The sequence below is a fragment of the Sceloporus occidentalis genome, unplaced genomic scaffold (assembly GCF_023333645.1).
Source record: "Sceloporus occidentalis isolate IW3139 unplaced genomic scaffold, rSceOcc1.0.p SCAF_5, whole genome shotgun sequence".
In the NCBI taxonomy this organism is placed as follows: domain Eukaryota; kingdom Metazoa; phylum Chordata; class Lepidosauria; order Squamata; family Phrynosomatidae; genus Sceloporus; species Sceloporus occidentalis.
The window spans coordinates 172,343,911-172,356,201 of record NW_028316985.1 but is presented as its reverse complement, the minus strand read 5'-3'; the positions used below and the strand labels follow the sequence as shown (position 1 = coordinate 172,356,201).

Sequence of the window (12,291 nt, the reverse complement as noted above, 5' to 3'; positions counted from 1 at the left end):
GTGGCTATTTCTGTTTTTTTCTTTTTCCTTGCATCTAGGGAGATTGCTTTCTTTCTGTTACACATGAGTTTTCTGATTTTCTGGCACCAGCCTTATGCATTACTGAAATGCAAACTTTTTTGTGTGGCTGAAACTGATGTAACAATATTTTGGCCTTTGAACAGCAGCTTTTTCAGCATATTCTGGTATGAGGTGAGGCAGCAATAGCCGATGGAGTGCTTGTAATCCACCTACCATCCCAATTTGGCAATTGTCACAATAAACCCTCTCACATCCCACTTTTTCATATGCTTTGAAAATGTTCCAGTTTTTCTCTCCTCCTCCCACTTCCCCCTTTGTCCTCAGCTTACTTCAGTGACTGCAAAGTAAGTTTAAAGTGTAAAAGCAGTTTAGATGCAATTAACTCATCAGATAAAGAGGAGGGGTGGAATCTTGCCCTTCCTAGAAGGCTCTCGTAAGGCAAACTTGCAGCCCGTCCTAGGTTCAGTGTTCTTCCTCATTAATAACTTTTGCCATCTTGACCACACTCTGATGTTGCTTGGCTATGCGCATCCGTTTTCAACTGTGAAATGTTGAAGGGCATATTTCAATGTGTTCTATATGCAAACTTTCCCAGGTTTGCTCCCTAATAGTGCTGAATAGGGCTGAGAAAGACCCCTATTTGAAAAACCAGACAATTACTCTGTGTAGATAAAGGTGAGGGGAAGGAGAAGGACCTTGGACCGGAAGCCTAAAGCAGCAGAGTCCTCAGAGTGTAAACAATGTCATCTGCCTTTTGGTGGATAAGAGCTGTGACATTTGCCTGCATCTGTTTAAAATACAGAAAAGATGGTGTGTTGTGGGTGTGGCTAAGTGAAAGAAAAGCCCCCAAATGCTCAAATTTTTATTTATTTTAAAATAAATATTCTTTAAAAACATCACATCTTGCCAAATTTTCACTTTAACCACATGAAACTATGAAAATAAATTTAAGGTGTATGTATGATATTGTAATTTAAAGGTATATTTTTTATTTTTAATAGTTGTTTATGTCACAACATTCAGTGATATATAGGAATTATGATTTATGAGTAACAATACAAAACACATTACTAAGGATCCTGTATGGTGTATTATGAGAGGAGGTCAATGGTGTGTGTGTGTAACACCATGAGTTATTGGGTGATGCAAACCCTAGTGATGCCTTCCAGGCCATGATGGGGGGGCGTGTCAGAAGGGATTTCCCCCACTACAAATGGTTCCCCAACCTGAATGTGATGTTAGGTGGATGAATGGGCTGACTCAATGTGATGCAGCTTCATGCTCATTTTGCTTCAGCTTGAACTATGCTGCCAGGAGGCTGCTGGCTGAATTTTAGGTCTAATTGTTTTGCCTGCATTCAGTGCTGGCTTGTATATAAAGAGCAGCGTGAGGGAGGCTTTGGCTTAAGAACCATGCCTTTTCCTACCTTGTACAACAAATCCCAAGTAACCTTGTGAGAACACCCACATGCACGATAGTTGCTTGTCAATTTGGAATGCTTTATTTGAAATGATATTTTATTTACCTGCCAGCTGTGCAAGGATCATATTTTCTGTGCAGAAAATGAGGAGTGAAAATTAACAAATATTCTTTGCATTCCAGTCTAAGAGGACTTGTGCAATCCCCCTCCCTTAGGGAATGTAACAAAATCTAATATTGCAGAGGCACCCTTTTTTAAGGCACTTGTTTTCATCAAAAGATGCAATAGACATTACACAAGTTTTCAAATGCCAAAGGCAAAGTAATAAAAAAAATCGTAGGTCTTGCCTTTTTGGCCCAAAAGGCGTGTCACCTCTCCTTCTTGCACATTTGTTTGGATGACACATGGCCCAAACCCTGATTCATGTGTGAACAGTTCATATTATGTCTGGCACAATCAATTGTGGTATAATACCTTTAAAAGAAATGTTAAAAGCTTAACTCTTACTTGGGATCTTCTGGGAAGATCTGGATTGCTTCATTCCCAGACTAGGGTGGCTGCCTGCATGGGTGTCCCACTGAACTGCCTAGCACACCCGCTACTGCTATGGGTCCCTTGCTTTGAGTTCAGAAGCAAGCAACCTGCAGTGATAGTGGATGTACCAGGCAGTTCCGTGGGACACCCATGTAGATAGTCACCCCAACATGGAACGGATGGCAGCTAAAGAGGGGAGGTAGGACAGCTCTGTGGTGACTGCCCCCAGAATATCCTGGCCCATGCAGACAGGGTGTTAAAGTAGGGGAAAAATGACAGTGTCAGTGTCATGGGCCTGCATATTGTTTAAGCTGTTTGATGAAAATGGTCTTTAAGATGATCTTCAGGGAAGACTGATGCAGGTAGAGGCCCTCCCTTTTCTTGACTATGCAGGCATGGGGGGCAAAGGTAGCAAAAGCCAGGTAATAAAATGTTAATCTCAGCTGCACTAAAATAACTCCCCCTAAGATTTAGGCTCTCTCTATCCCGTGTGAGACTGTGAGACCCCCTTTTCATCTGGAGTATAGTGAGAATGACAGCCAGGACACAATTCATGAGCACCCTCTCTTGAAGCCTGATGGGGTAAAACAAGATGTAGGGAGAAGAGCTTGGACTCTTTCCCCACCATAGAATTACAGCACTATGCTTCCACTTTAACTGCCATGGCAACATCCTATGGAATTGCAGGATTTGCAATTGAGGGAGAGGCATAGGATTATCCACCAGAGAGCTGTAGTGCAGCACCAAACTATGAACCCCAGGATTCCATAGCATGCAGTATGGCAGTTAAAGAGGAATCATAATGCTATAATTGTGTAGTGTGAATGGGCTGCTAGTTTTAGTCAAGAACTGCATAATTTTTTATTTTGATGGATGGGTTTCAGGAAGACCCTCCAAGACTGCACAAACAGCTCCTGTGGACAACATGCAGTGTGTGTGCTGGCACAGTTCCTAAGCCACTATATGTGTGTGTGTGTGTGTTAAGATAGAAGCATTCTGAATATTTAGCAAGCAGTATAGAAATACTCATTACTATATCTTGGTTTTCTCACACCCTTTGTAGTGAGCTATAATAGTGTACAAAAGTGCAATGAAACTGTATGGGAAGCCATTTCTATAAAACAGAAAACACACTCCAAATGGCAATTTACTGCAGAATTCCTGCTGCTCACACTCACTGGAAAGTGCTTCTCTTAAGAGACCTGTTCAGAGTATTCTCAAGTATCTGGAGTGCAATTTTGTTCCTTCGTTATTAAAAATGATATGGTTCTCTTGAATGTCCCTTGGGTAACCTCTCAATATAGATTTAATTATTCCTCATTCTTATATGGAGTACAGTGTGATATTATTACTGATGGGCAAACTCCCCCTCCCTGGCCTGATTCAGAATGAGCTTGACAAAAATGATAGATTTTTGAGATTGCTGTGTAAAATATCTAACATATTAATCACTTTGGCTTGATTTTTATTCTGATTTCAGCCCATCATTGTAGTGTTTGCTTCCTACTGTCTTTCAGAATGGAGGAAGGTATTATTGCATCAGATCATGCATTGTAACTAGTCTTCCTCTAAGGTCAGCAAGGAGACATAAACAGGATGTTTTCAACCCATTTTTAGTGTATAACAAGGCAGACACTCAACAGGAACATAAGAGCTTGGAAATATTATACAAAGAGACTTAATTCTTATAATCATTCTCTATCTGGATTCCTCTGCTCACAAAGGAGAGGGAGTTGCCATTGGAATCTAACCCTGCCTATTTAAGAGACAGTCACATTCTGAATGATATCACTGGGGATTTATTAACAGTTCCAGTGGTTTATATTTTCAACAGGTTTTAATTCTTAGATCCAAAACACACTGCAGAAATAATCCAATTTGAGATCTCTTTAACTGCTCTGACTCAATGCTAGGGGATTCTGGGAATTGTACTACTACTACTACTACTACTAGTATTTATTTATATTCTGCTTTTTCGCAAAGGAATCAAAGCGGATTACAACAATATAAAATTATAGCATCATACAATTTTAAAAATACAATTTTAAACCCCCCCAAACCCCAACCCTCCCCCCCAAAAAACCTTTATCAACCCATAAAAAAGGATTAAACAGCAAGAAATTTAAAACATTCCAATGCGAATACACTAAAATTGTGGGCAGATTGGAGTGTGAAATGTGTCTTCCTCTAAAGGAGGTGGGAGGACAGGGATGAGCCTGTCATTCAGATTGCAATGTTGGTATTGATAGGGATGGAGGAGGCAGTCTAATGGATCTACCCTAGTCTGGGAAGGCCTGCCTGAAGAGATCCGTCTTAATAGCCTTTTCAAAGACTTCCACGGTGGTGATATGATGGATCTCATCCAGCAGGTCATTCCAGAGCCTAGGAGCAGCTAATGAGAAGGTCCTCTGGGTCACCACTGAAAGTCTGGTCTTCTTAAGTTGTATAGCAGGTTCTTCCCAGAGGACCGAAGTGTGAGGGGAGGATTATATGGAAGTAGGCACTCCCGCAAGTGGTCAGGACCCAAGCCAGGTAGGGCTTTAAAGGTTAATATGAACACCTTGTACCTTGCCCTGTAGTTTTGTGAGACATTTAACCTTCTCTGACAGAGAGCTCTGGGGTCAAAATAAACTACAGTCTCCAGGATTCCTTAGCACTCAGCTGGGCAGTTAAAGCGGTCTCAAATTGGAGATTTCTGCACTGCATCCTCAGTGATATCACATGACTGTCTCTTAAACAGGCAGGCTTAGATTCCAATGGCAACTCCCTTTCCATTGTGAGCAGAGGAATACAGATAGAGAATGATTATTAAAATTTAGTCTCTTTGTGTAATATTTCCAAGCTCTTATGTTCCTGTTGAGTGTCTGCTTTGTTATATACTAAAAATGGGTTGAAAACATCGTGTTTATGTCTCCTTGCTGACCTTAGATTATTTCTGCAGGGCATTTTGTACCATTGATGGTTTAATTATATTTTTAGCTTTTGTATGCTGAGAATTTTGCTTTAATAATTTAAGCTACCTTGAGCTGAACTGAGGAAAAGGCAGAATATAATAGATATAACCATAACTACTGCTACTTCTTGGGCCTCCATTGACTTTCCCTAGCTCCCAGTGCTGGGGCCATTCTGCTCTCCCCATTCCCCTTCTGTTAGCATTAACCAAGCAAAGGAACCAGGTAATAGGAAGTACTTGTGAAAGCATTGGCCTCGAGTGTATGGCTGGACACTGTCAGGTGTAATAGCAATAGCAATAGCAGTTACTTCTTTATAGTGCGAAGCACTCTCTAAGTGGTTTACTTTCGACTTCACATTGGTTTAAAGGGTGTTAGCTAACTGGCCCTAACAAGCTGATACACATTTTACTGACCTACAAAAGGATGGAAAGCTGAATCAACCTGAACCATGCAGGATTGAACTTTCATCTGTGAAATGTTGGACGGCATGGGATTCCATACCCTCCAACATTTCATGGATGAAAACGGGGACACATGTGGCCCAGCAATTTCAGTGTGCAGTCAAGATGGCCATAAATAAATAAATATATTAATGAGTAAGAACAGGCAAGCTAGGAGAGGCTGTAGCAGTTTGTTTATGCCTCAGCTGACTGAGGAAGGTGAGACTTTATCCCTTCTCCCCTGACCCCGCCCCCACCCCAGCTAACTTAATTGGGTACAAACCACTTTTTCATTTTGAAAGCCCTTTGCAAGCTGAGGACAAAGGGCAAAAGTGGGGAGAGTAGAGAGAATCTTGGACATTTTGAAAGCAGCTGAAAAAGTGGACAGGGAATTACATGGTATAGTTCCTGCCAAATTGGACAGGATTGCACTGCCATTCATGATGCTCCAATCCACAGATGGTTAACCTACCAATACAGAGGGCTGACTGCAATAGACTGTCACATCTGGGTTTCCTTTTTTGTGTTTATTTGGAGAAGTGACAGACATGTCCTGACTGCTGTGCCATCTAAGCTTTCCATGATAGTAGCAATCTTTTTGGTTTTCTAGACTGATAGCACAGGCATTTTCAGATCTCCACAATAGTAGTTTTCACATTGATTGAAGTATAACTGTCATGGTTCTATCCTATGGACTCTTGGGATTTATAGCTTCATGAGCTATTTTGAATTATTATCAAGAGTCCCCCTAGTATCTCACCAAACAGGAAACCCCAAGATTCCACAAGATTTAGCCATGGCAGTTTCTGTGCCAAGGTCGGCCAATATAACACCTGTGTTAAAAACTCTTCACTGGTTGCTGATTAGCTTCTGGGCACAGTACTAAGTGTTGGTTATTACCTTTAAAGCCCTTCATTGCTTGGGCCCGAGTTACTTGAGGGAACGCCTCTCCCTACACAATCCACCCCGCACTCTCAGAACATCTGGGAAGAATTTATGAGAATACTATAAGCCCAGGTTAATGTCAACTTCCTATAGATCCTTTACAGACTCAGCCCCCAAACTATGGAATGGCCTACCGGAAGAGATCTGTCTTATCACCACCTTAGATACCTTTAATAAGACAGTTAAGACGGATCTCTTCCTGTGGTCTTATCCATCCGACCTCTTAAAAGAGATCTTTAAGATAAAATGCTTCACTTCTGGTTATGATGTATGTTTTCTAAATGTTTTAGATGTTCTAAATGTTTTAGCTACTTTATTGAATTAATAATAATGTCAATGTTTTATTGATTGTATTTTATATCTGTACTGTGCTAATTTGTTGATGTAATCCTGCCTTGATCCGCAGGGAAAGGTGGGAAAATATAAATAAATAAATAAATAAATAAATAAATTATTATTATTATTATTATTATTATTATTATTATTATTATTATTACCATCTGTAGTGTGAAGGGTATCCAAGACAAAACATAGACCTCTCTTAAATGCAAACCTATCCCCTCTCACTCTTCCATCTCCAAATCTCAGCAATATTTTCCAAATGTGCTGCAGATTTTCAATGTGTTGCTCAAATATCCTTTGAGCATCATGAAAGGGCAAACTTGAAATCCAGCACTAAACCTTGCAGACTTTCCTAGCATTCCTAATACAAGCCCATTACCTGGATTACCATTTCCCATGATCACTGGAGCTGAGCAATGGGCATGATATCATTATTATGCTGGGCTTGCTTGATGCCCTTCTTTAAGCTTCCACTTCAGCATTAATCTTGTAGCTCTCCAAGTGTTCTTAATGATAAGGGAGGGTGAACCTTGCATTAGTGCAAGCTTCTGCAAATCGCCATCAATTGCGACCTGAAGGAGACACTTATAATCCTCTCTGGTTAAGAATTAAAGCCATTTGCTATCCCCTGCCAATATGGTGGCATAGCATGTGGTCCAGATGGGCAGAGCAGCTAGCTCAGGAATCTCCACAAATAATTAGGAATTGGCAGAGTAAGAGGTGCAGAGGGCTCTGAAGGGCACGGGCAATGATATTGCTGAACATTGGGTGAATAAGTCATGCTGAATGTTTCACTCATTCTTATTCTTCCTCCCCATTTAGCTCAACAGGATCAATTGCTTACTCAGAGCAACCAAGTGGAGAGCAACACAGCTGTCAATGGCGGGACACTAGGAAACCAACAACATCAACAAGAACAGCAGGATCCCAGCGACCCAGGTCAGCGCTTGTAATTACTATGGTCCCTAACACAATAATTGTCAACACTATTTATTAAATCCAGAACAAAAGAAATCCCCCCCAGCCACCTGACATGATGTTAAAAAGCACAGGAGTCTCTTGCAATCTTGTTTCCTTTGTGGGGGATCAGAAAGATTAGGGGGTAAAGCAGGATATTGAAAGAAAGTGAGCTTACATTAGCAGTACAGTGCTAGATGGAAAAATTCACGGGGACAAGAGGGGGAAACAGTTATAACAAATACAGTGGCCTTCTTGGAAACAACAAAGTTCAGGAGGCAGATATATACAGAGCAAGTTCAATCATTAAGACTACCCAATTGTATTGTAGCAAACACTTTCATGGATTATAGCTCCCTTGTTCATATTCAAGTAGCAGGTCCCAAAAACTTGTTTTGAAATAAATTGGTTACTCTTAAAGAAACAGAGAGCCAGTGTGGTGTCTTTGTGTGTTTGACTCGGACACTGGGAGACCAGAATTCAAATCCCTGCTCAGCCATGGAAACCTGCTGGGCAAATCACACTCTCTCAGCCTCAGAGAAAGGGAAGGGCAAGCCCCACTGAACAAATCTTGCCAAGAAAATTCCATGGTAGGTTTGCCTTAGGGTTGCCATAAGTTGAAAACAACTTGGAGGTAGACAGCAGCAGCAGCAATGACAAAGATGAAAGAAGACTCCTTGAATGCTTTGATCTGAAATAGACTTAACATGACTATTTCTCTGAAAAAATTTGGGGGAAAGGGGTATAGGAATCCGTTGGGGTAGGTTAAGCTGTTATTGCTGCCTGATATTACTTGCTGTTGATTCCTTTCAGTTTTTACTCTACAGAGGTAATGACAGGCAAGCATGCCTTTGCTATGGCAAATGGTGTGGCAACCAAAGTCAACTACCACATAGAGAATCCATCCACACTGCAGAAATTATCCTGTTTGACACCACTTTAACTGCCATGGCTCAATGCTATGCAATTCTGGGAATGGTAGCTGGTTATGGCAGCAGACCAAAAGCTCTGGTGCACTATTTTGATCATACGATCATGTTGCTCAGTGACATATCTCACAAATTCTTATTTTCATCTGTGAAATGTTGGTTATGTTTCTAGTACCAAGTGGTTTCAAAAGGTGAATGACATGGATTAGAAATACCAGTTAAGAAATCTGGGTCTAAGGAGTGTTTGGAGATAAACTGGAAAGTTCCTGTCCATATATATCATCCAAGGAATCTTTTCGAAAACAAAACATGGCTTCAAGCATGTGAATGGCATTTCTCAGGAGAGAGGGCTACATGTTCTGCACAGCTCTGCCTTAGATTCTCCAAAAACATCAGGCTAATGCAGACAGACCTGGTGTTCCATTGATGTTTTGAATTACAAATCACATAAGCTATAGGCAGCATCATCAACTGCAAGTGATGATGGAGGTGGGAGATGAGATAGTAATTCAAAACATGTGGAGAACATGAGGTTGGAGGGGGCTGGCATGAAATATTGCTGATGCAGTGCCATGGGTGACCTGCCCCTGGCTAGCAACAGATGAACTTCCCCCAGCATTTTCAAAATTAGGTCAGCAGTTATGAGCATTATTTGAAAATGCTCATACATAAGAATGACATTCTTTTTTCCCCTAGAGTTCTAATTGGAATCATAATATTAGCTCCAGGATAGACAATCTGTTGCCTTCCAGATGTTTTGGGCTTCAACTCAGCTACCTGTGAGAGGTGCCATCCAAAAATCAGATAACATACCTGTGTGGAACTGGATCTTGTCACATACCTGTACCATTTTAAACATGCCCTCACTTGTTTATCAGCTGGGAAATAGACCCTAGGAAAATTCTTAATTTCAATCAAGTAAGCAGCTTCAGTCTATTGAACATCCTATTGTGGGACTGGAGTTAGGGAAGAAGCCCTTCATGTAGTGGGCATGGAGAGTTGATGCCACTTAATTTTCCCTGAAGCAGAATTTGGAGGCAGATTCTGAGGCGCTTGCTTATAAAAAGCATATGAGGAATTCAGAACAAAGTTTGATAAAGCTCACAGGTATGGACGCTGGACTGCATATCTCTATGGAAGAACAATTTATTTATTTCTGCATTTGTTACTGTTGAGAGATGGCTTAATTTTTGCATGACCTACTCCTATTTGCACGGCTAAACCAATTGTTAAAGCCTATCTGTAGGAATATAATGAATGTATTTAAACAGTAAAATTGAATCCTCCATAGGAAACCAGCTAGATAGGAGAAGGCTCCACTTATGCTCATTAAATTTCTGTTAACTATTCAATATACTATCCTAGAATTATAACTACACCATAATAAATATGGATTATTCAGCAATTCTTTGCCGCTGTGCTTGTATGAATGTCACTCATAACTAAAGACACATGACAAAAATCAAAATGGCCATTTCTTATTAATGCAGAAAGTTTTCACTCCACATCTGGCAATTGCTCATAGATGTTGTTTTGGCACTTTCTGCTTTTCATTTTGTGATTTAATTCAGTCTCTTTCTTTATTCTCATTTTGTTCCTTTCTTTTTCTCCTTACCTAGCGGTTGCACAAAAAATGAATGAACAGATTAGCAGCCAGGAGATGAAACTGACTTTACTACAGAAGAAGGTTGACAACATTTCGGTCGTCATGAGCGATGTGAGCAAGACACTCTCCTCTCTGGAAGGCAAAATCAATGAAGATAAGGGCAGAGACTTCCAGGCTTTTCTAAAAGGTAAAAGAAAGAAATTAATGCAATCACTCACCCAGTTAAAAGTGCCAGGGGAAAAAATACACACAACGAGAGAATGGAAAAACAGAGAAATTATCAGAAATGGACTGTCCTGCTCCATTATTATACATTCTGTAAAAGAAGTATACTTTGCATTTGTTGTTATTTTTTTTAAAAAAAGAAAACAAATAATAGAGTCCAGAATCTTGTTGATCTCTTCTGTATGTTTATATTTGTGGGTTGCAGTTTTTTGTCTGATGAAAATGTTAGCATCCAGTTCTAGATCATAAAGCTGGAAGGGATCATAAGGGGCATCTAATGCAAGCCCCCTGTCATGCAGGAATACACAGCTAAAGCACTCCACCAGCCTCTAAAGCAATCTGTTCTACAGTTGATCAATTCTTGCAGTCAAGATGTTCCTAATGTTTGGGGTGGATCTCTGTTCTTATAAGTTGAATCTATTGATTTTTGTTGTCTCTGAAGCAGCAGAAAAACAGCTCACTCCATCTTCTATGTGACTTTGCTTCAGATATTTTAAAAGGGCTGTCATAACACTTCCAGACTTCTCTTCTTCAAGCTACACATACCCAGCTCTCTAAGCCATTCCTTGTAGGTCTTAGTTTCCAGCCCTTTTACAATCTTGGTTGCCCTCTGGACAAATGAACTGTAATGTCCAGAATTAGACACAGTATTCCAGATGAGATGTGACCAAAGCAGAATTCCAGGACCAAAGCTCATGGAAACAGAGTTGCAACATGTGCCATTGCAGATGGGTTATACACTGGTTTGCACATTCAGTTGTACAATGTTGTCATTCAACACAAGGTGGTAATGTGTAAATCCACATGCAGAGATTTATATCAGACAACCTCAGTGTAAGATCTAAGCCTTTGTGAGTCCCCCCAACCCCAAACTTTGAAGGCAGTATGATGACCAAGCCTATCAGCACGCATGCTGTGCAGATTTATCTCAGCAGTAATGCCACTCAGGCAAAATGAATGAATGTACAAACACAGACAATACTATAGCACTTGTATTATGTTCATAGGTCCCTACCAGCACTACACATTCCTTGCAGATATGAAGGTAAACACCTTTCACAGTTGTTTTTGTTGAGTTCCTCTGAATAATAATAATAATAATAATAATAATAATAATAATAATAATTTTATTTATATACCGCCCTTCTATAAACCAGGGCGGTGTACAACATAAAATCATATACAATACATACAATGAAACAGCAGATACATTAAAAACATATACATTAAAAACATTCTAGCCAGCATGTCACTGCTGACATAAAGGGGGGGAAGAGACTAATTGAACCCTGTGTCAGGGAATGCTTGTGTGAACAAGAGAGTCTTCAGCTCCTTCTTGAACTGGGCCAGGGAGGTGGCAGAGCGGAGCTCAATGGGCAGAGAGTTCCAGACGGTTGGGGCCGAGATGGTAAAAGTCCTCCTTGATGTGGAGGCTAGTCTGGCCCCTGGAACCCTCAATAGCTGTTGCCCAGATGTTCTGAGAGTGCGGGGTGGATTGTATGGGGAGAGGCGGTCCTCTAGGTATCCTGGGCCCAAGCCATTTAGGGCTTTATAGGTAATAACCAACACCTTGTATTGTGCCCGGAAGCGAATAGGCAGCCAGTGCAGATCTTTGAGCACTGGTGTTATATGACTGGCTCTGGATATACCAGTAACCAGTCTGGCTGCCATATTCTGCACTAGTTGTAGCTTCCGGGTGTGGTACAAGGGTTGCCCCATGTAGAGCGCATTGCAGAAATCCAAACGAGAGGTTACCAGAGCATGTACTACCGTTTCAAGGTCCCTCCGGCCCAGGTAGGGACGCAGCTGGCGAATCAGCCGAAGCTGATAACAGGCGCTCCTGACCGTCGCATCCACCTGAGATGTAAGGTGGAGCGACGAATCAAGGAGCACCCCCAGGCTGCGCACGGAGTCCTTC

At 41.0% G+C, this 12,291-nt stretch overlaps 1 protein-coding gene across 1 annotated transcript in view; it reads left to right on the top strand.

The window, feature by feature from the left end:
- MMRN1 (multimerin 1) overlaps window positions 1-12,291 on the top strand; it is an 89,106-nt gene that overhangs the window by 36,363 nt on the left and 40,452 nt on the right. Inside the window, exons 4-5 of the mRNA XM_089526124.1 lie at window positions 7,479-7,595; window positions 10,162-10,335. Of these exons, the coding sequence (XP_089382250.1) occupies window positions 7,479-7,595; window positions 10,162-10,335 (291 nt within the window). The remainder of the gene's footprint in view (window positions 1-7,478; window positions 7,596-10,161; window positions 10,336-12,291) is intronic.